The 22,311-nt window shown below is 46.6% G+C and overlaps 1 protein-coding gene and 1 long non-coding RNA gene across 5 annotated transcripts; one reads left to right on the top strand and one right to left on the bottom strand.

Moving 5' to 3' along the window:
• On the bottom strand, positions 482–7,223 carry LOC110393172. Its single transcript, XR_002434868.1, has 3 exons — positions 3,349–7,223; positions 1,885–1,959; positions 482–1,172 (listed from the first exon to the last, which is right to left on the bottom strand). It is a non-coding gene; the product is annotated as an uncharacterized LOC110393172 (long non-coding RNA).
• On the top strand, positions 2,412–20,986 carry CYTH4 (cytohesin 4). Of its 4 annotated transcripts, none has more exons than XM_021385704.1 (13): positions 2,412–2,562; positions 7,230–7,312; positions 9,490–9,590; positions 9,841–9,907; positions 13,590–13,708; positions 14,076–14,156; positions 14,817–14,929; positions 15,484–15,632; positions 17,227–17,338; positions 17,823–17,899; positions 18,245–18,316; positions 19,149–19,303; positions 19,608–20,986. In XM_021385704.1, the coding sequence occupies exons 1-13, from the start codon at positions 2,439–2,441 to the stop codon at positions 19,678–19,680; spliced, it is 1,326 nt and encodes a 441-aa protein (XP_021241379.1). In that variant the 5' UTR covers positions 2,412–2,438; the 3' UTR covers positions 19,681–20,986. The 4 variants fall into 4 exon arrangements, with proteins under 4 accessions (XP_021241379.1, XP_021241387.1, XP_021241381.1 ...); XM_021385712.1 differs by having other exon boundaries at positions 9,490–9,603; XM_021385706.1 differs by lacking the exon at positions 19,608–20,986 and adding an exon at positions 18,808–18,947 and having other exon boundaries at positions 19,149–19,287.

The following is a 22,311-nucleotide window of genomic DNA, read 5'->3' as shown; positions in this document are numbered from 1 at the left end:
CCCCTGGTGCAGCTTTGTGCCATTCTCTTGTGTTTTATCACTGATGACCAGGGAGCAGAGACCAGCACTTCTCTCTCCATTTCACCTCCTCAAGAATCTGTGGAGAGCAGTGAGGTTGCACCTTAGCCTCCTTTCCTCCAAAACAGAGAACAAAATATCCTCAGCCTCTTCTCATAGGACATGCCTTCCAGCCATTTTACCAGCTTTGTTTCACCCTTCTAAGTACCTTAACATCCTTTTTATATTGTGTAGCCCAGAATGAGTAAGTAAGGTCCCAGAATAGGGTAGTCAGTGATTCCAAACAGAAGATAGGCAAAACTGTGGGAAGAACAAAACATCAAGGAGTTAAGATATGAAACATATATGAATTAGAGACATAGGTATAGGCTTTACACTGGTCCCTGTTGGAGAGGCTGAGAGTGTTTCTGCAGTGTATAGAGGCATCCGTTTTGGTGTCTGCAAGCTGCTTGTGGTTTGACCTGCCACAAACACACGTATATGAACAGCTCTGACCAAGCTGCCTATATATGTCACATATGCTTGCAGCAGTTAAATTAGCTCTTTCAAGACAGTGGCATAGGCTGGCATGACTGACTGATGTCAGCTGAAACACTGCTGAAACATTTTTTATTTATTTTAAATGGGAAAAAAATGATGTCAGTACTGGAGGTGAAATGCTGGACCCAAACCCAGTGCAGGAATTAGCACATCGGCTGTGGGGCAGTGAATTCTTTTCTGATGCAGCTTGAAATCCCGAAATAGGTGAAATCTCTTAAGACTGGGCTCTTGGCAAGGTGTGATCCAAAGGCAGGCTTCTGATAAACTTTAAGAAGCTGTGTGTGCTGAAGGTCAAGGCTGACATGGGTATGATAATTCAAAAACAGTTTGCATAGTAAGGCTTTCTTTCTTCTTCTGCCTTTTATCTCTTCCAAATAAGCTCTTTGCTTGTTCTCTAAAATATTGACCCTGACCACAGCAAGTGAGTGCTGAATCTTTGTCACCAACTCTTCCTAATGATGAAAGATTATTTGTGACCTTGTTTACAGCTGCATGTGTGAAGCCAGTCTGAATTTCTTTTTCTTCTTGACAAAATGCCTTCAGTGTTCTGATATCTCCCACTTGTCATTGCAGGTTTGTTAAAACACTTGTCCTCTCCAGTAACAGCAATGAACCTACGGCACAATCATGGATAAGAAACAGCAAATACAAAAGACTGAGAGGAAGGGAGGGCAATTTGTGTTTTTCTCTATGAGGCTGAATGGCCCTAGACTAATGGACCTCAGCCAGAATGTTCTGGTAGACCTAATTTTCACCTCAAGCTTTCTACAGGGCCAGTTAACCTGTACAGAGGATCTCAGACAAGAATGAATTAACAGGGACATGGGAAGGTTGTAGCTCTTCCTTTTCTAATGAGTCACAGATTTTTGATCTCACATAAATCCATTCGAAGTGGTGGCAAGTGCACATAGATGTCAGCTCCCAGTGCATAACACATCTGAAGGTTATCTCTTATTTTTCTACACATAAGAGGCTCTTGAAAACTGTACCCTGCTGTCTCATGGAAAGATGATATGTAGGAGTCTGGACCATTTCTCTTTCCTATTCAAAGTCTGCTGTGAGCACAGCAACAGCTAGGAGTGCTAAGGACATAGAGTGCACAGATCTATGTATTCACCAGTTCTTTTGGCTCTGACGTGGTGCTCTCCTGCACTCTTCTCTTTTTTTTTTCCCTCACACACATTACCTTTGTCAGAAATCTACCACATACACCAAGAATGTCAGTGTACATGGTAACCAAATACAACTAACTCGAGGGGAAGTGAGAGGAACACAGCCTTCTGGGAATGTGTGGAAGAGATGGAAGAAAAAAGAGCATCTCTTTACCTCTAGTTCCAGCTCTTCCAATGGCAGATGTATCGCTGAGCCTCAGAGAGGACTTCTTTCCTCCTCAGTTCACAGCTTGTTGGTGGAAGAAAGGACCAAGACTTACAGTGAGTAGTGAGGGAGGGAAAAGGAGAAAAAATACCCTTCTCCATCAACCACCCTCTAGTTTTGGAATGTTCATTCATACACACCCTGCTGCAGAATTAACACAGAAAGAATCTTTCAAATAAAACAATTTCCTGAATCAGAAGGCTTTTCTGAATCAGGAACTTCCTTTTTTTTCCATTCTCATAGGAATATCTCAGACAAAATGCTACAGTACTGTCTCTGCTAATGTCAGTCCCCCCACACGCAAATGTGGGCTCAGACATTTCTCCCAAACCTGCTGGGATGAAAATATATTTGTGGATTTGCATTTCAGAAGTAGCCAAAGAGCCTCTGTTAGGCCAGATCAGTTTGCACATAGAGTTTCCTTCACTGATGCATGCTCATGCAATGTGGTCGGAGGGATGAGGCGGAGCCACAAGGCAACCCGCCCCCCTCATGCTGCTGCAATGTTGGTCGCTAACTCCAAGTTGTTTCAGTTCTGTGAAGCATCTGAACAAGCAGAAGGCAAGGAGGAACACAGCCTTTGTGGAAAATACATTAGGCCTTTCAGGATGGACTTGTGTCCAGCTGGTAAGACTCGACCATCTTTTGTCTTGTTTTCTCTGGGGGCTGTGCATCCACTTTAATGAGGCAGAGCATACGCTGAAATCCCAGTAGCTGGAGTGGATGCTGCAGCTGGTGCCAGGAGGAAGGAGATGGTGGGAGATTCCTGGTGGTATTCCTGGAAGCTAATTGTTTGTCAGCCTTGAGCTGTGTATTTTTACTCGCTCTCCTATAAGACAACTCCATTCACATCAGGAGAAATTCTCCCACTGAGAACGGTCTTTGTACTGAGAGTGTCTATTGCTGTGGTCCCTTGTGCTGGTGATTATGACCTGAGCTGCAGAAACAGCACAGGGATATCAAGAGTTTTACGTGGCACTTGGATGAGCACCTATAAGCTTTGGCTTCCCTTCGTGCAGCTCTGGCACAGCTCACAAGCACCTCAGTGGTGGGTCCCTGTGGCCTGCAGGAGATGGTCTGCAGAACTTCTCATGCAGATGGGTGTCCCAGTGCAACCAGCTTGCTAGGCTTTTGGCATTAGTAGCTTCTCTTGCATACAAACTTGTTAAAGGTAAGTGATTATACTAGGGTTCCACCACCTCCAGGTGGGCCTGCAGGGTCCCAGAATAATCTCAAAGGCAGCTGTGGTTGGGGAAGATAAGCCACATCTGAAGAACTGAGAGAGATCTCGGGTTTTATTTTCCTAGTTTGGCAGATGGTGGATAAAGTGGCTGATATCCTGCATAGAAAGGGAGGTTTTTGGACAGAGCTTTTTCAGCCTCCTGGCTGGGGAAGATCAATGTGTCTGTATACCTGAGCAAATGCAGAGGACAGAGGGAGACGATAGCATATGGGCTCAGTAAGCACCAGGAAGAAAAGGGATGATCTCACAATGACTCTGCTGTGACTCATCCTCTGTCCTGGTCAGCTCTTGTGTATATGATGTAGAAAAGAGATAGCTCCTAGGTGGGTAAACAAGGAAAGAGCATGAAAAAACAGCATACTGGGCTTGCTTGCCAGGGAAATTGGTAGGACCTGTGGGAGCAGAGCTTTTGCAGGCATCTGGCTATGCATATTGGTGGAGGCAGCTCTCTTGAGAGCAACTGGTCCTCACTACCTGAAAGAAATGGTGGACCAAGTTGCTGCAGGACCAACCAGGCAGAAGGAGGCGGAGAGCTTCTTACAGATGGTCTTTCACTCAAGTTATGTACCAACAAGCTATTTGTCTTAAAAGTTACACACTGTGGTAGCGCAATGGGATCCTGCAGAGGAAGTGTGGATTTGCTCAGCTCTGGCTAATGAACAACAGAAACTCCTCTTCACATCTTTCCCTCTGTAGCTGGAATGTGCAAATTCTACCTGTGTGAGATCCGTCTTGAATTTCTTCTGGCTCAGGCTGGCAAAGAACTGAGGGTTGGCTGCAGGAGGGAGACAGGTTGGACTGGAGGGAACTGGGGAACTGGAGGACTTTCTGCTACCAGCCTGGCACTGGGACCAGTGATAGTCTGCAGTGGAGGTGACACAAAAGCCATATCAAAGAAGGAATGGAAGTTCAGGTGAAATTCCCCTATCAGACAGCCTCATCCAGGCAGAAGGTGCCAACCAGAATGCTCAGCTCATGTGTTGCCATGGGTGGATGTGCCTAAGCCCTTTAGCAGCCACATTTGGAGGCCTGCACTGCCTCACAAATGGGCCTGTGCTGTCGTAACACGTGTGGGTAGCATGTGGATGGTCAGTATCCATTCTACAGACACAGACATCCCTGATAACCTTCCTTTGCTATTTCTGGAGTCCATCCTTCAGCTCTCCTATGTGCTCACGTCCCACTCCAACTGCTATATGGTCATGCATATATTTTTACCTGGGATTGAAGGCCTCACTTAGCACATAGGCAGCTCTGGACAGCTCATGTCAATGCAAAATGAACTCACCCACCACAGTGCTCTTTGCTGGCCACATGAGCACCCAGACTTTGGGGTAACTCTGTCCTGCCCTCTAGATGGGGAGGCTGAAAATAAATTCCAAGCAGCAACTTCAAGTCCTTTCTGTAGAGGATGCCAGCCAGTATTGACGTAGTGAGCTGTGCATAGGCCAGCAGACTGCAGAGCTGGTTTGGGTGACAGCATCCCCCTGAAACCTGTGGGTGTTTTTATGCGCATCTGTGGGTGCTCTTCATCAGCATAAAATTTCCCTTGTGCAGAGAACCCTGAAAAGGGCTATGCTTCATCTGTGTCCTGATCTAGTCCTAGAAAGAAGTGGAACTTGCTGGTACTGAGGACTTTGATGACACTGAAGCCATTCTTCAGTCTTCTGGTGCAGGGCTGAATTCCCTTGGCATTGCACGGCTTGGGAGTGAGCCCGATTCACTCAGAACCTCCCTCTCCTGCTGGTGTGGCTCATTTTGAAAGTGGAAAAGGAAGGAGAGGCAAAGCAGTCTGCTCCTGTTCTCTGCTGCTCGCCCAGCTGCCTCTGCAATTTTCTGTGCCTTACTGTGGACAGTTCCCCAAACGAGCTTTTTTTGCATTCACTTCCCCTAATTATAGACCCCAATGCACACAGTAATCTTGATGAAGAGCCTCAAAATAACCTTGAGCAGAGTGTTAAGCCTCCTGTTAGGGAGCAGAGTAGCACACAGGAACTGACCTCAGAATTATTTTCTGAAGAAATCAGAGACTTAGCTTAGAAAACCTTAGAAAACCTTACAAGGACCCTTTCTGCACTTTAATCTAAATTGCTCTGAAATTTTGCTCCATGTGTTATTTTCCTTTCTATTTCACCCTATCTTATTTATCTATCATTTCATTCCCTCCCCTTCTCCATGACTCACATGCCTTTTCTCCCCCAACACAGTCTTTCCCACACATTTCTCACTCTAACACACCAGCCAGGTAAATCACTTGGGACATGGGGTTTTCAGGTGTTCAGGAGGAAGGGGGACAGAGTTATTTACAGTCTCCGTGGGGGTCGTGTGGGTGAGATGGTGCCCTCTGGGAGCCTCAGGTCCCTTTGAGATGTGTTAGGCTGCTTCGGTAGACATGGAACAACTGAAGCAAAGCAACCAGACACCACAGGCTCTGCGTATGGGGTGGGGGACAGGGAGGTTCCTCAGGTAAGTCCTGCTGCAGTAATACAGCACAAAATAAGCTGAAAGCCCAAGCTCTGCTCACCAAACAAGCAGCAAAGCGACTGAATGGGGGATTGTGTCTTTTTTTTTCCCCTCTCGCATTCAGGTTTGTCTGTTTCAAGCTGCCGGGTCCCACAGGTTTTCTTCCCCTCTTGACTGGCCACAGCAGCAGTCAGCTTCTTTCAGCTCCCCATGAGGGCTCTTTGCAGAGCAGGGAGGGAAAACAGGCAGTTCCCATCCCCATCTTTGTGCTGGCTGCTGGCCCAGTGCTTTCCCCACAAAGGTGCGGTGGCCTCTCCTCATGGCTGCAGGAGGGATGGGGCACAAGCCTTGCGTCACTTAGCACATAGAAACCCAACCAGACAGGATGGGGGGAAGACCAAGTTTTGGGAAGGCTGGTCTATCTGAGCCATTGTCATGGCAGGAAAGAACCACATGGAATCCAAGATGACTGCCTTTGTCCTCTTTTCCTTTTGTCTGTCTTGTCTTGTTTCTTCCCCTTTTTCCCCACTCATATTTATAGCATTTATTTTGCATGTGAGTGCCACACTAAGACAATTTCCAAGACACTTGGTGCCACTTCCTCTTTTCCCAGGAAGATGAGAGGCCCAGGGGATTTTGGCTTATGAAACAGCAGAGCAGGGCACCCAATAACCTGAGATGACTTCCTGAGAAAGCTTTATCTCTCAATGTTTAGGATCCCGACTGCAAGTTGTGCAGTGAGCTCCCAGCAGCTCCACTGCCCTCAGCCTGTGTGAGTCCCCTGTATTTTCCTGGGGCTTACTATCTGCTGTGCCTCTCTGTGGCTGCAGCCTCCTCATTCTCCTTGCTGAAGAGGCTGTGCTTCAGCAGGATTATATTTAGCACCAGTGCTGTCACCCCAATTCTTCTAGGCCTTTTATGAATCATGTTGTGGTCTCTTTGAGTCTGTTATCTGTTTGACTTCCTGTGCATTACAAGGAAGCCTGTTCGCATTTCTATATTGTCTGTAATCCACAGGGGGGAGGAGAGCAGAATAACAGCCTCCCACAGATGCTTCTTCTTCAGCAAAGCTTTCATCCCCTAGACCCTGTCCTCAGACTTGAAAGTCCTCAATTCTCTCTCTTGAGCCATTTTTGACTCCAGCTGTGGTGGATCAGTCAATGAAGCTAGTGTTTCTTCATGGGAGGTTTGGATGTAGATGGACTATTTAGGTCACAGCTTTCTTGTGCTAGAGGTCTTGCACACTGAGGTGACTGACACAAAAACCACCAAAGAGCATTTGGTAAAGCCTCTTTGTTGCGCTTGCAATGAGTAAAACAGGTTGTGTAGGCAGGTGGGTTGCTGCAGGGTTAGATCAGAGGGCTACTAGCAGAGAGGCTGGCTACAAGGCAGGGTATATGGGGCTGCTGCTGGCTCTGGACTGAGAATCATTTGCAAGACAAAGCTCAGGTTCAGTGGTTACAACAGCAGGGAGCATAGATGCTAGAGCACAGATATCAAAGCTGCTGGGGCACCGAGAGATAGAGGTGGCTTTTCCTGTGGTATGTTGGCATCTACTATTCTCACAGGCACCCGTTTGCTCTTCCAGGGTCATCTGACCTGAGTGAGGCTGAAGAGGCTGAAATAGAGACAATAAGGCAGCACAGAGAGGAGCTCTTGGAGGACATTAAGGTAAGGACCATCCTGTTCCTTCCACCTGTTCCTTCAACCAAGGAATCTCTACACATAACAGTCCAAGACATGCAGAAGTGCTCCTGCACAGGAGATATTTGCTCTGGCATGATCCAACTTGAATTCTGAGCTTCAGTCTGCACTGATATATTTGCCACCAGCACTCATCCAACCTGTGGTACTCTGCTGCGGGACTCATCAACCACCATAATGGGCTATTTGAGAAAGTGCTGGCAATTCAATAACAGGGATGAGCTGGGATTGCATGTTTAGGGTAAAGGAAATGAGAATGACTTAGTAAAGTCCTACAGGCAGGAATTTGGCTCAGCATTTATGGCTATTTTAAATTATCGGTTACTTTATACTGGCATGTCAGTTCTAGGTATCTGCTGCATCCCTCTGTGATTTTTAAATTTTTGTTGTTTGTGGACCTTGCCAAGTCACTTTTGAAAGGTGTGATGGAAGGAACTTCAGCACAAACTTCTGTGGCTGAACTTGCTTTTCTTCTTTTCTTTTAGCAGACTCAAACACTTTTTCACTGACTCCTAAAGAGGCTGAAAATGACAAATTGAAAATCAGTTAGTAATATCACATCACATCCACATCATGCATGGTGTTGGACAGCTTTTTCTCTTCTGCTTCCATTACCATGAAATGTGCACTATCATCTTGCACTGATTTTTCCACAACATGAGGAGGTCCAGACACCTGGGGAATGGGTGCAGTATTTCCTCACATGAAGAATTAAGCCAAACTGTCTGTGACTTCTCACACTTCCAGACTTAGCATCCCTGCTGCAAAAACACGAAGGAGTCTTGCATCTTCTTTCAAGAGTCTGTGGATGCATGTGCATGTGGTTTGCTTGTGGTTTTTATCTCTTCAGCTTTCAGGGTGAACAATAGGCATTGTGGGAAGCAGGATATTTGAACACAAATACATTTTTTTAACATACGCTGGGCACAAAAAAAGGATACTAGACTACACTGACCCTTATTCTAAAACTCAAAGCCATTAACTAATAGGGCATGCGTTGTCCAGTGGAGCAGAATGAGTTTAGGTGAAAGTGCACCTAGAACTAGAATTTTTTTCCCAGATGGATTTCTTCATAAACTATTTAGCGATACTCTTTATCAAAAAGACATGAGGGGTGGTGTGGTCTGGGAGAAAGAGAAGGAAGGAGGCTTAATCATTTCATGACATAATCATTTGAAATTCAGGAGATGAGATCACAGCTTTGCAACATTTGTGCAATACCTAAAGCTTACTAAGGAACATTTTCAGCTCTGGCAGACTGGTGAAACAAAATGGAATGAAAGGAAGAGCAAAACTTTAAAGCGGTGGGATATTGGAGAACTTCACAGTTTCTTTGCCAGGGTTCGTATCATAGCTGCATCCTCACTCCTAGCTGAGCTTAGATTAGTCACATAACTCTTCTTTCCCATCCTGTTCCAGTTTTGCAAAATAAATAAATTGAGAGATTCTTGGAAGAGACATGTGAAGAAGCACTCTGGCTCTGAGGGGAACCCAAACTGCAGAAGGAAAACAAGGAGATGCACAGATCTTGGTTTCCTTGGTAATACAGAACAGACAGCCAAGAAGGGTAGCATCTCTCATGGACCTAAAGGAAACAATTGGCCCTTAAAATTCTGTCTGCTCTCTTCTGTTCTTTCTCCATCTAAAGACAGATATCCACTCACTGGTATTGAGTGATAGGAGCATTAGAAACTATATTTCACAGCTTGGCCACTTCAGATCCACACTGACCTCCCAGTTACTGGTTCCACTTCCTCTATCCTGGATGTGTAGCCAGGCTTGCAAAGCAAAATCTAGAAGGAAATGTGTGTGGTGGAAGGATTGTCATATCTGACATTGTTTGAAGAATTGAAATCAACACTGGGGTGAGTTCTCTGACACCTCCAGGCTGACTAAGCTTGATTTTCCAGCCCTCAATGACAACAGACACAAGAATATCCTCTGTGCCTCTCTTCAACTTCTTTCAGCTGGATTCCGGTTTGGATGGGCAAGGTCACCTCAGAGCAGCACATATTTCACAGACATCCTTGGCTAGTTCTGAGCACCTGGCCTTTTCCTATGATGGAGGGATGAAATAAGGCAGGCTTTGTACATTTCCTGTTTTTCCCTTCACTGCCTTCACTAGCTTGATATTTCTTTTGCAGAAGCTGAAAGAAGAGATTGCACAAGTGTTTGCAGAGATTGAGGGCTTCCAAAATGCAGAGGAGAGGCAAGAGGCAGACCAGAACCCTGGTGAGAGGACCAGGTAAGTGGAACTAGTAAGTATTCCTTTGTTTCCAAAATCTACCTTTTAGTGTTGGGAAAACAGGATCGCTAATGGAATTTGGATCACAAAAAAGGCATGAAAATGAGGCCAGGAATGCCCTTCTGTCCTCTGAATTTTCTCTTTCTTCCTGAACAGACACCCACCCTTGATATCTGAGTTGCCTTGTGAGTGTTCCAAGTGAAACATGGCTCCGTATTCTAAGTTTGGATTTTCTTCTTTTTGTTTGTAGCAAACTATCACAGAGGGATAAACTTCTGTCCCTGGGTCGGAAGAAATTCAACATGGATCCTGAAAAGGTAGGATCTGCTCATTCCAAATTTGAGGATAAAGCGGTGAGGAAGAGTTGCTATTGAGTACTGGTCCCACCCATGCCAAAGGAGCTATGTCCACAAACTGTGGGGCTGGTTTCCTACCTTACTAAGGCTCCAGTCAGCACCTTATTTCCTATTTCTGAATTACATATTCTGAAAAGATCAATCTGTTTTGCTTCCCCACATCATGTGTGTCTATAGGGGCCTATAGAGAATTTCATCAGATACAACCCAAAACTAAGAGAAATAAAGGGAGGATGGCTAACACTGTCAGTGTGTCAGAAGAGCTAAATATTCTTCAGCCCACCTCCTTTTGCCTGTGTGAGGGTAAGAATTCATAGAATCATAGAATCATTAAGGTTGGAAAAGACCTCTAAGATCATCCAGTCCAGCCATCCACCTACCACCAATATTACCCACTAAATCATGTCCCTAAGTACCATACCTACCCTTTCCTAAACACCTCCAGGGACAGTGACTCCACCACATCCTTGGGCAGCCTGTGCCAGTGCATCACCACTCTCTGAGAAGAAATTCTTCTTAATATCCAACCTGAATCTCCCTTGGCACAAATTGAGGCCATTCCCTCTCATCCTATCCCTATTACCTGGAATAAAAGGCTGACACTCACCTCACCACAAACTCCTTTCAGGTCCTTGTAGAGAGCAATAAGATCTCCCCCGAGCTCCTCTTCTCCAGACTGCACAACCCCAGTTCCCTCAGCCGCTCCCCATTAGACTTGTGCTCCAGACCCCTCACAGCTTCGCTACCCTTCTCTGGACACGCTCCAGGGCCTCCATGTCTTTCTGGTAGTGAGGGGCCCAGATCTGAGCACAGCACTCAAGGTGCGGCCTCACCAGTGCTGAGTACAGAGGGACGGTCACCTCCTTGCTCCTGCTGGCTGCACTATTGCTGATGCAAGCCAGGATGCCATTGGTCTTCTTGGCCACCTGGGCACACAGCTGACTCATGTTTGATCAGCTGTTGACTAATACCCCCAGATCCTTTTCCACCACTCAGCTTTCCAGCCACCCTGCCCCAGGTCTGTAGCACTGCATGGGGTTGTTGCAACTGAAGTGCAGGACCTGGCACTTGGTCTTGTTGAAGTTCATACAATTGGCCTCAGCTCATCAATCTAGACTATCCAGATCCCTCTGGAGGGCCTTCCCACCCTCAGGCAGATCAACAGTTCTGCCCAACTCGGTGTCCTCTGCAAATGTACTCAGGGTGCTCTCAATCCTCTCATCCAGATCATGAATAAAGATATTAAATAGGACATGCCCCAATACCGACCTCTGGGGAACACCACTAGTGACCAATCACCAGCTGGATTTAACTCCATTCACCACCGCTCTCTGCCCAACCATCCATACACGTTTTTACCCAGCAAAGAGTACACCTGTTCAAGCCACAGGCTGCCAGCTTCTCCAGGAGAATACTGTGGGAGGCTGAGTCAAAGGCTTCACTAAAGTCTAGGTTGAGTACATCCGCAGCCTTTCCCTCATCGTCTAGGTGGGTCACCTGGTCGTAGAAGGAGATGAGGACCTGCTTTTCATAAACTCATGCTGGCTAGGCCCAATCCCCTGGGCCCAATCCCACATGTGCCGTGTGACTGTGCTCAAGGATAATCTGCTCCATGACCTTTCCTGATACCGTGGTCAGGCTGACAGGCCTGTAGTTCTCTGCATCCTCCTTCCAAGCCTTCTTGTAGATGGGTATCACATTGTCAAATCGGGGACCTCCCCGACTGATCGGGCCTGCTGATAAATTACGGAAAGCAGCTTGGCAATCCCCTCCTCCACCTCCCTCAATACCAAGCTGCCTCTGATGTTTTGGAAGTAGTTTTGGTTTTGTTAGTGCTGGTTAGTGAATGTAGGTCTTCCACTTTCTGAGGCTCTTACCAGTGAGATCCAGACTCCATAGCTTTCATCCCTCTGCAGAAAGCTCTAAATCAGACTAAGTAGAAAAGATATGAGAAAGACAGTTTCCTCTTCCTTCTTCCTCACTGGTGGATCATTTTTTGAACTCTTCAAAGAAAAACCACAGTCTGCATTGAACAGTTGCTCATTGTTAGCTAACTGCAGTTATCATTTTGGATGGCTGCTGGTCTGAGTGACAGCTTTACGTGCCTCCCTGCTGAGACCCTCAAGATGCCTTCCCCAGTATCTACACTGCGTCTGGAGTGCATGCCAGCCTCTGGACATCCCTCTGTCAGTGAGAGCTGTCTTTGAACGCTGATAGCAGTACAACCAGATCATGTGAGAGCAGATTTCCTTTCTGTCTTTCTGTCTGACCTTGGTTTGAGGCCCCAGAGGCATCTCTTTCTATGGCACTTTGCCATGCCATGCAGAAATGCCTGAACTAATTCTGACCCCAAACCGTTTTAGCATTATTAGTTCAATGCTAATCAGCCTGGTCAAACTGCTGTACTATGTTCCTATATTGATTTTAGTTTAGAACAGCCACACACAGATCTCTATTTATTGCTTCCCTTTTGGTACACAACTAGAGTCTGATAGGTCTTGCAATGAGGGAACTTTCTTTATTCCTTTTGAAGTTATGTTTCATGTAGGCAATGCTGATGAAATGAGTTCCCATCTCCAAGTGCTCAGGTTAAGTTCCTGAGGCTACTAGAGGTAAGCACTATGAATACAGCTGAACAAAATCTTCTGGAAGAAACATTCTAGTCTGGAAAATGGAGCTCCACCATCACTGCAATAATTTGCAAAATTAAATTGATCTAACTGAAACTTCATCTGGGGAAAAAGGAAGGAAAATAGCATGGAGAAATCACCCAAACATTTCAGTTTCTTCTTTAGAAACTGATTTTTCTTTGGGGCATTTTAGAAATAGTTTCTCATATATTGCAAGGCAAACTGAATTGATTCTGTTGAAGTAGAACATTCTGATATATCTAAAACAATATTCATTCCTTTACTGTATTTTGTGAGGAGAATTGCAATGTGGTCTGGAGAATTGCAGTGTTGCTAGATATTGCTCTTAAGCTGAACAAAAGCTCAAATTTTGGTGACTTTGAAAGTGATGGAATTCTCTCTAAAATAAAATGTCGGCTGTTTGCACAACCTGATTCAGACTCTCTATCTTCCTTAAAAAACACATTCCATCCTTGTTGGCTTGAGAGAGTGGAGTTTACCAGATTGCTGACTTTTCTGTTCTGTGGCCTACAAAAAACTTTAGGAAAAAGATATTGTCTCAGGCCTACATGTTTGTCTGAATACCTTTTTTGACATCTTCTTCTTATTTTCAAACATTTTTTTTTTCTTTATTTGGTAAAACCTGACTTTTAGGAACAGAACTCTAACATATTTTGACTGAGAAGGTTAAAATGAACCCTTTTGACTTTAAATCTACCTGGCTGTTTGAACTTTTGACCTACGCTGCCCTTTTCTGTTTGCTTGAGTTTCCAGTTCAGTGAAACACTTGTCCAAGTTTAGGGAGGAACTGAGAATGATACCAACCCACCATGATAGATAAAAACGGTGGGAATAAGGAGGATAATATGACTGTGGTCTCCCATGAAGGGGCTGGGGAGAAACAGGAGACAATATCAATGAAGCCAATAAAGTCTGATATTAGGATATTAAAGTTCTAATTTCACACCAACACAAAGATCTGTCTTACTTTGCTGTCTTGCTTCTCCTCCCAGGGGATCCAGTACCTGATTGAGCAACAGCTATTGTCCTCAGACCTGCAGGAGATTGCCAAATTCCTCCACAAGGGTGAAGGCTTGAACAAGACAGCCATTGGAGATTATCTGGGTGGGAGGTAAGAAACCCAGCTGAGATAAGGAGGTCCTTTGGAGGCCTGTTCTGCCTGGCCCCTCTCAGCCACCATTTTAGATGACCCTTGGCAGATGCTGAGACTGAACATGACCTCCCACTACAGTGGGCCGGGTGGGCAGTGCACACGGGGAGATGCTCTTTGGAGTGTGGCTGGGGCTGGATACCTGTCTTTCCATCTGTACTGGAGTCAGTCTTCTCAGACAAGAGTGGTGCCCACGCATCTTGGTTTCTTGGTGGCTGAGGGGAACAGGAGTCTGAGAGGGAGCAAGATGCATGTCATCACACCAAGGAGCATCCAAACAGAGCGGGGCAAAGCACTCTTCTGACATTTTCCCTCTCTCCTCTCCTAGAGACTCCAAAAACATCCAGATTCTCCAAGCCTTTGTGGCATGTCACCAGTTTGCCAACCTCAACTTGGTGCAAGCATTAAGGTGAGTGTTCAAGAAGAAGCAAATGGAGCAGGAGCCTGTTCAGCCACTGGATCTTACCACCCAGCAAGGTCATGGAAGCCTCACTGGGATGAGATGGGGCTTCCCAAGGTCCTGCTGTGTATGTTGGCTCAAGGCTGTTTCTTTGTGAGGTGCTAACAAAACTTTCCTTGGTGGACCTCTTTCATAGTCTTCTGAATGGACTAGCCATGTGCAGAGAAGATGGGGAAAGTGAGGTGGCTCATTGTGATTTCAATGGATGGTGGGGACATAGTAAGTTATTTTTTGTACTAGGAAATATGTTAGCCCACAGTGCCCATTATGTCTGTGACAAAGTGACTCTGTCTTAGAGCATCTTGCATCTTTTGGCCTGCCTTCTGGCAGGGCTCTTTCTCTTGAGGTCCCTGATACCTTGCAGAACACTCACTAGGGAAGCAGAGTCATGATTTACAGGATGCTTAGCTCTGCTGCTTCTTTTTAGAATGTTTGAGGGTGAGCCTGGGAAATTTTTAGAGAAAGTATCAGATCTCCTGCTTCATGTGCTGCGTTGTTTCTCTGCTGTGATAACTTCCTTTATTTCCATGGTGTCTCAAGGGCTGAGGGAAAGGATAAACACTCCTTGTACACAATCTGACTAACTCTCTGGCATGCTACTCCTGCTAGACAGTTCCTATGGAGCTTCCGGCTGCCTGGGGAAGCACAGAAAATTGACCGCATGATGGAGGCCTTTGCCAACTGGTACTGCAAGTGTAACCCAGGAGTATTCCAGTCCACAGGTATTTATAGGGAAAAGAAGGCCTATAAAGCAAAGATCCACTCTGTGCTAGAGAGAGGAGCCTTCCTTTCCCAATCACAATGCATAGAAAGCATCACCTGGAAGTATGGATTCTGTCCTTCATGTTCTCTTACCTAAAGTTAAAGGAGGCAGACCAGAACTTCTCAATAGGCTGAGGGTCTTCTGTCCTCTTTCTCCTACCATGCTCCAGCCCACTCCAACAGGGAGTAGGCTTGAGAAGTGGTCACAGCCCCATGTGAAACACACCTCATTGCAGCAAGGGTAGCACTTACAGACATGGGTCTGTAGAAGATTTCCTTGCTAGCAGAGTTGTTACCTGACCAGATCTACCCAAATTGCCTATTAGGGAATCACCTCCATCACAGAAGATCAGCTCTCCCCAAGCACTGTCTGTCTCTCTTACACCTGGTAGAGGGGAAATCTCCCTGTTCCTCCTACACCTGAGAGGTTGAAGCTGTTCACCAGTAACTGGTAGCCAAGTCACCTGTTAGCATTTGGATTGATCTGCTCTCTGGTTTTCTTTCTCATTGACAGATACCTGTTATATACTCTCCTTCTCTATTATCATGCTTAACACCAGCCTGCACAACCCTAATGTGAAAGACAAACCCCCCTTTGAAAGGTTTGTGTCCATCAACCGAGGCATCAATGATGGAGCAGACCTGCCAGAAGAGCTCTTGAAGGTAAGAAAGGCTCTGATCTCCCATTTTATCATCAGTCCCTATTTTCTCTCTGCGTCAGGGTCCACCATGAACCTAAGGTCCATTGATCTCAGTGTAATATAAGACTATTGACTTTCTGCCCTATAAGGGGAAGAACTGCTCGAGGAAAAAGGTACAAAAAAGAAGCTGGAAAACATAAAAAATATTTTCGAGAGTGGCTGCAGACATGCTTGTTGGTGAGGACATGGGGCAAAAGAGACATTCAGTGAATAGCAGTGAACAGTGGTAGCCCTCTACACAGGGGCAAGTGTAGAATCCTGCACCTGGGAAGGAATAACCACATGCATGAGTACAGGTCAGGGGCTGACCTGCTGGGAAGTAGCTCAAGGAGAAGGACCTGGGTGTCCTGGTGGACAACAGGTTGGCCATGAGCCAGCAGTGTGCCCCTGTGGCCCAGAAGGCCAATGGTATCCTGGGGTGCATTACAAAGAACGTGGCTGGCAGGTAGAGGGAAGTGATCATCCCCCTCTCCTCTGCCCTGCTGAGGTTACATCTGGAGTGCTATGTCCAATTCTGGGCTGCCCAGTTCAAGAAGGACAGGGAACTTCTAGAGAAAGCCCAGTGGAAGGACACCAAGATGATGAGGGGCCTGGAGCATCTCCCTTTTGAGGAGAGGCTGAGAGCCCTGGGACTGTTCTGTCTGGGGAAGAGAAGGCTGAGGGGAGATCTCATCACTGTTTATAAATATCTAATGGGTGGGAATCAAGTGGATGGGGCCAGGCTCTTTTGAACAGTGCCAGTGACAGGACAAGGGGCAATGGGCACAAAGTGGAACACAGGAAGTTCCATACAAACATGAGAAGAAGCTTCTTTACTTTGAGGGTGACACGACACTGAAACAATCTGCCCAGAGAGTTTGTGGCGTCTCCTTCTCTGGAGATATTCAAGACTTGGCTGGACACTTTCCTGTGCAACCTACTGTAGGGATCCTACTTTAGCATGAGGTTGGACTAGGTGATTCCCAGAGGTCCCTTCCAACCCCTATGATTCTGCGATTCTGTGATTTAAGCAAGTTTGTGTTTTTAAGTGTGTCTGTGTGTGAGAGGAACAGATACTTTAACTTTGTGTGAGAAGATGTACAGAGAGATGCATACAAAACCACGGTGTGTGTGAGATGGCCCAACTACGCAACCACTACATGTCCCAGCTTACTCTAGTGTTCTCATCAGTCAGAACAACAGAGCCTGACCTCTTTTGCACCGGAATATATCTGTGCAAGTAGCACCATCAAGCCCCAAATGAGTGCCAGAGGCTCTCTTGCTGTGGTCAGTCACTGCTGCCAGTCCTGATAGAATTACACAGTTTCCAAAATGGGTTCCCTTTATTTTTGATTCAAGGTGCAGAAAAAAGCTTGCAATCACCCTTGAAACACTTTGAGGTGTGCAGTGAGGGCCGTTGGGGGCTAGTGTTCACTGCTCTACCATTCACCCACCTGCCCATGTGTAGAGTGATGAACCAGATGGACCTGAAATGGTTGTATACAACTTCTGTCAGAAATGTGTCTTTCTTTCTTTCTATTTTCTCTTTCTCTCCTTGGTCCAATGCTCTGGGGCAGAATCTGTTTGACAGCATAAAGAACGAGCCATTCTCTATACCAGAAGATGATGGGAACGATCTCACACATACTTTCTTCAACCCTAACCGCGAGGGCTGGCTCCTGAAACTAGGTCAGTGGGAGGCTCCCTCTAACTCCTCGGGATTCCTCACCTTCATGCCTCACTCCCATCCCAAATTTCCCCCAGAGACCCACTCAGGCATCCAAAACTCATCCTGGCTCCAGCATCTCCATTGTCCCTCCCTCCCATCTGCTGTGGTGGGCTGACACTGACACCTGCTGTTGAAACCAGCCGCCTGCTCTCTCCTCTCTTCCCAGCCCCGTTCCTACAGGGTCCCTCTGCTCAAAAAAAAAAAAAAAAAAAAAAGAGAGAGAGTTATCCTTCCTCTCTCCCCAGCCCTAGCCTCATCACAGCAAAATCCCTCAGTGTCCACCATATGGTGATGAGTACCACCGGTACACTGGTGGTAACTACCATGGTTTTCTCCTTGGGACTGATCAACAGGGAGAGCATGCCTGTGTGTGTGTGTAGAGCAGGGTTGGGAGAAGGACAGCTAAGAGTGGGACTAATGGATTTTGAACCTCACTGCCTTTAGGAGGACGTGTGAAAACCTGGAAACGTCGTTGGTTCATTCTGACCGATAACTGCCTGTACTACTTTGAATATACCACGGTAAAGGCTGAACCCTAGCTTGTGAACTTGCCCTGGGTGGTTACAAGCCTCTGAGGGGCCAGGGAGGATAGGGGGTAGGTAAGTCTGCCTCATACTGACAGACTGAGTTCAGACCTCCTTCCTCTCCTACACCATTCCCTTGGCTCTGGTCTGGAGAGAGTCTGGGTACTGAAGCTGTTGCTGTGATTTCTTGTTATCTAAGGTCCCCATAATGTAAATGCAGGGGTCTCTCCAGGCACACACTGCTCTTCTTCTACAAAGGGACACATATTGGGGAAATCAGAGGGGCTATGGCAGAAGTGTAGGGGCCATGTCTGGTGTTAATTTCTGTTTCTTTGACTGCAGGACAAAGAGCCTCTGGGCATTATCCCTCTGGAGAACCTATCCGTCCGGAAGGTTGATGACCCCAAAAAGCCAGTAAGCCTCATTGCTCGGTATTCTGCCAATAGGTGGTCAGTGGGAAGAGAAGATGCTCATGTGGTGGTGAAGGCTGAGGTGGCTCTGGGAAAAGAGAGTAGTGGGGAAGAACTTTTTCCCAAGCCTGTATGTACTGAGCTTCTCAAAGGGAAGGTGCCAAACTGTCTTGAACCCATTCTAAACACAGATGTATTTTAACAGACAAGAACTGGCCATTCTTTTACTGGCTTAATTGTATGTATGTATATGTATGTTGGAAGAGATGAGTATACAGAGCTGGCCTCTACATATTTTGCACCAGATGGTGTGGGTTCAGCTCCTCCCTTATGACTCTCCATAATGAGTTAGACGATGTGTATTCCAGGTAATGCTGTGGGGTTAGGAAATTTTCCCAAGAAGTGACACTCTTCCTCTGTGCATCTTTCATAAAAAGCCACTTCTCTGATGTGGCACGAGTTTGGGAGAACTGTCTTTTGTCTTTGTGATAGCAGACAGAAGAGAGGATGCTGTGTCTACCCAAAAGGGGAGAACATTCCTATGTGTGGAGCAGAATGACAAATCCCATAAGGTCCAACTGTTGCTACTCCACCTCTCCATAAGACCTGTTTTTGTGTCCAGCCCTTCACAGGAGGTACATGTTTACCTAAGAGGGATCTAACTCATGGGGAGATTCTTGGGGCAGGGAAGATGAGACCCTGCAGCATTTCAAAGACACAATGCTCTTCTCCCTTTTGAAATCTCTCTGAGCCTGTCATCTATGGCTGAAAGCAACATAGCTTCCTTGATCCCTCCTGTCATCTGCTGCAATCCCATTTTGTTCCCTTTCTGACAGAACTGCTTTGAGCTCTTCAATCCCAACTGCAAAGGGCAGAAGATCAAAGCCTGCAAAACAGATGGGGATGGGAAGGTGGTTGAAGGCAAGCACCAGTCCTATAAGATCTCTGCAGCTACACCAGCAGAACGTGATGAATGGATTGAGGCAATAAGGTGAGGAGACCTTAACTGGAAGCTTGAGCCTGCCAAAATGCTCACACAGTTTATCTGGCTGCCAGGGAATACAGCCTGAAAAAGAGGATGAAAATAAATATTTGTAGCCTAACAACTGCTTGATGCCGAAGGGTTTCAAGGTCCTTTCTGGAGAACCTCTAGCCACAGCTTTGTTCTCTCCTATTTGCATATCTCCACTCCTACTTTTTGGTGAGCTGTTTCTCTGTGCAGGTTCAGTAGGTTGTATGTGTTGTTCTCCAGCATTAAAATTCTTGCTCTTCCTCTTGTTTCTGCCTATTTCCAGGACTAGCATCACACAGAATCCTTTCTATGATCTTGTCTCTGCCCGAAAGAAAAAGATTGCCAACAAAAACTGAGCCCTGACCTGGTCACTGGCAGCAGGAAGATGTAGTTGTTGGACAGCATCTCTTGCATCCTGGGCACTTTCAGGGAAGAAATTTGGGAGGATTGGCTCCCTCTGCCTCCCACTTGGCACGAAGATGACTGGCAGGACAACTTACGAGATTTGTGGCTTCTCCTTCCCACCCAAAGGCAGAGGAGCTGGGAGCAATCCACTGAGGACTGTCAGAGCTGTGGGCACAGTACTTCCCATGACATAGCTCAGAGGCTAAACGGCAGCTGGCTTTTGGGTCCCTCCATATTGCTCCAGGCATGAAGGACAGGATTTGAGGAGAGACTAGAATATCTCCAACATGTCTCCAGCCCGTAGGCAATCCTTACAGCCATCAAGTGAGGCCTGGTTATTTTTCTGTGAGGAACTATGTGGATGCTCTTGGGACAGCAAAGCATAGTCCACTCAGCTGTAGAGTAGATAAGCTCCATTGGTTTCTCTTCTGTGAACAGATGTGTTGTGGTTGTGTCAAGCTGCCACCGATGTTTCAGGACTCCAGGATGAAACCAGAGCACAAGGGATGATAAGAATCCCTCTGTGCAGATCTCTTCTTTGCCTCTTCCTATAGCCATGAGGGCTGTAATTCTGGGAAGTTCCTGCTCTGCAGCTGAGTCACAGGTTTTAGGAAGTAACTGATGTTAGATAAGGAGATAGGGTGTACACTGAGTGTAGAGAGGCTGCTGAGCAAGGGAAGCAGCTCTGGGTCTCTGTCTCTCTGCTTGGCTACTCTAGGTCTGGCCATAGGTCTCCCTAGAGAAGAACCCAAAACACTATCTCTCCTCCTGGCCAATGGCTGCCCAGCAAACATTGCTTCCTTGCATCACCCAAGAGGCCCTGAAAGGTGTGCAGCCAGAAGGGATGAAAAATCAGAGGTGCATAAACATACACGCACAGGCATGGGCACACAGAGGCATCCCCATCTTCACAGACTGGTTTCACTTGAAACCTGCTGGTTCTGGCTCTTGTATGAAGAAATAAAAGTGTCTGAAACAAGCGGAAACCTCAGGGCAACATGATTGTTGTGGTGATAAAAGCAGAGGATGTGAGATAAGAGCATGGTGTTCCTGTGCATAGCGAAGCAGCCTGAGCTCCAGCACAGCTCTGCAGTGCACCCAACATGCAGGCTGAGCAGTGGCACCAGCAGTGGAGGAGGAGTAAATGGGACAGAAGAAAAGGAGCAGGGAGTGGTAACACTGTCTGCAAGCGGGGAATGGCATGGATGCAAATACCAGAGAATTGATACAGAAAATTACACCTGCAAGATGAAAGAACTTGATAAGCTATTGCTATTTCCTCCCTTACACATTTCAGGGCTCTTCTAGTAAATAATGGTGCTCTGCCTCTGCCTTTTTGCTTCCTGCAGAGGGCTCTATCCACCAGGAAATCTGCAGCAGGGCCTGCACCACCGATTATTCATTCCGGTTATTTTTGCCCAAGCCACAGGAATGTTGAATTAATTTCAGGAGGCAGGGAGTGTATCTCGGAGTTGAAGCACGCGCGCACCCCGGAGAAGGAACGTGAAGGTTTTCTTCTGCTCGCGCTTGCGAATGTCTCCTGCATTGAATCTCTCTGTCGCTGATGTGATACAGAGTGAATTTTCTGCCCGCTGCTCTGCAGCACGTGCTTGCACATCCACTCTTGCTGTGGGTGCAATGCAGGGAGGCAAGGTCATGGCCAGAGGTGGGAGGAGAAGTCAGAATCTGGTCCCTCATCTCAGAGACGTCTCCAGTGCATATAAGAGAAATACAAATAAGCACTTGGCTGGTAAAAGATGTCCCAGAGCCTAGTATTTGGGTGAGGAATGTCTATTCCATTGCCTCTCAGGCTCTTGCTCTGTATGCCAAAAGCCATCAAAATGTAGCTCTTCTATGCACAGTCTGGTCTTGGGTGAGATAATCCAGGCTGAGCTCTTCCTGGAGACTACCTGAATTGTTCCTGTGACAGCAGAGTCTGCCTAAGCTCTTCCTTGTCCCCTCAAGGAAGGTGTGCACCGGCACAGGCTGCCCAGAGCAGTTGTGGTGCCCCATCCCTGGAGGCACTCAAGACCAGGTTGGATGGAGTCCTGGGCAACCTGAGCTGGTTGGTGTCAGTCCTGCCCACAGCAGGGGGTTGGAAATGGATGATCTTTAAGGTCCCCTCCAACCCACGCCATTCTGTGATTCTGTGATTCTGTGATCAAACTGACCACAAGACCGAGGTACAGATGGATCAGATTTCCTCTCCCCTTGGAGGATGGGGTAGGAAGAAACACAGTAAGTTTCCAGACACAATTAATTCCCAGACCCCTTGCTCCATCTCCTCAGTGCTATGAATACAGTGGTACCCAGTGTTGCCTACCAGCAATGCAACACAGGGGCTCTCCAAGTGCTATGCCTGCCCTCGTGCCTGCTGAATACCAATATATTTGTACAAGGAGGGAAAAAAATGATAAAAATTGGCCAAAATGTTCTGGCTTCATCTATAAAACTTGACAATCCACTTGTATTAAGTGTGCTTTGGCAGCCGCGCTTGGAGCTGTCACAAACTTGTGATGGGAACGACTTGTGTAAGAGGAATGGCACTACCACGCAATGAGTTTCTGGCTACTGTCACATGT

The sequence above is a fragment of the Numida meleagris genome, chromosome 1 (assembly GCF_002078875.1).
Source record: "Numida meleagris isolate 19003 breed g44 Domestic line chromosome 1, NumMel1.0, whole genome shotgun sequence".
Classification (NCBI taxonomy): domain Eukaryota; kingdom Metazoa; phylum Chordata; class Aves; order Galliformes; family Numididae; genus Numida; species Numida meleagris.
The sequence above is the reverse complement of the archived record's forward strand: the minus strand, read 5'-3'. Positions and strand labels throughout refer to the sequence as shown.

What these genes read in the sequence shown, in the direction of transcription:
- CYTH4 (XM_021385704.1), top strand. Translation starts at nt 2,439, where the DNA reads ATGTTGGTCGCTAACTCCAAGTTGTTTCAGTTCTGTGAAGCATCTGAA. An exon ending in TGCCAGAAGAGCTCTTGAAG is followed by an intron (nt 15,633 to 17,226) that starts GTAAGAAAGGCT and finishes GCTCTGGGGCAG; the next exon opens with AATCTGTTTGACAGCATAAA. An exon ending in TTGATGACCCCAAAAAGCCA is followed by an intron (nt 18,317 to 19,148) that starts GTAAGCCTCATT and finishes CCTTTCTGACAG; the next exon opens with AACTGCTTTGAGCTCTTCAA.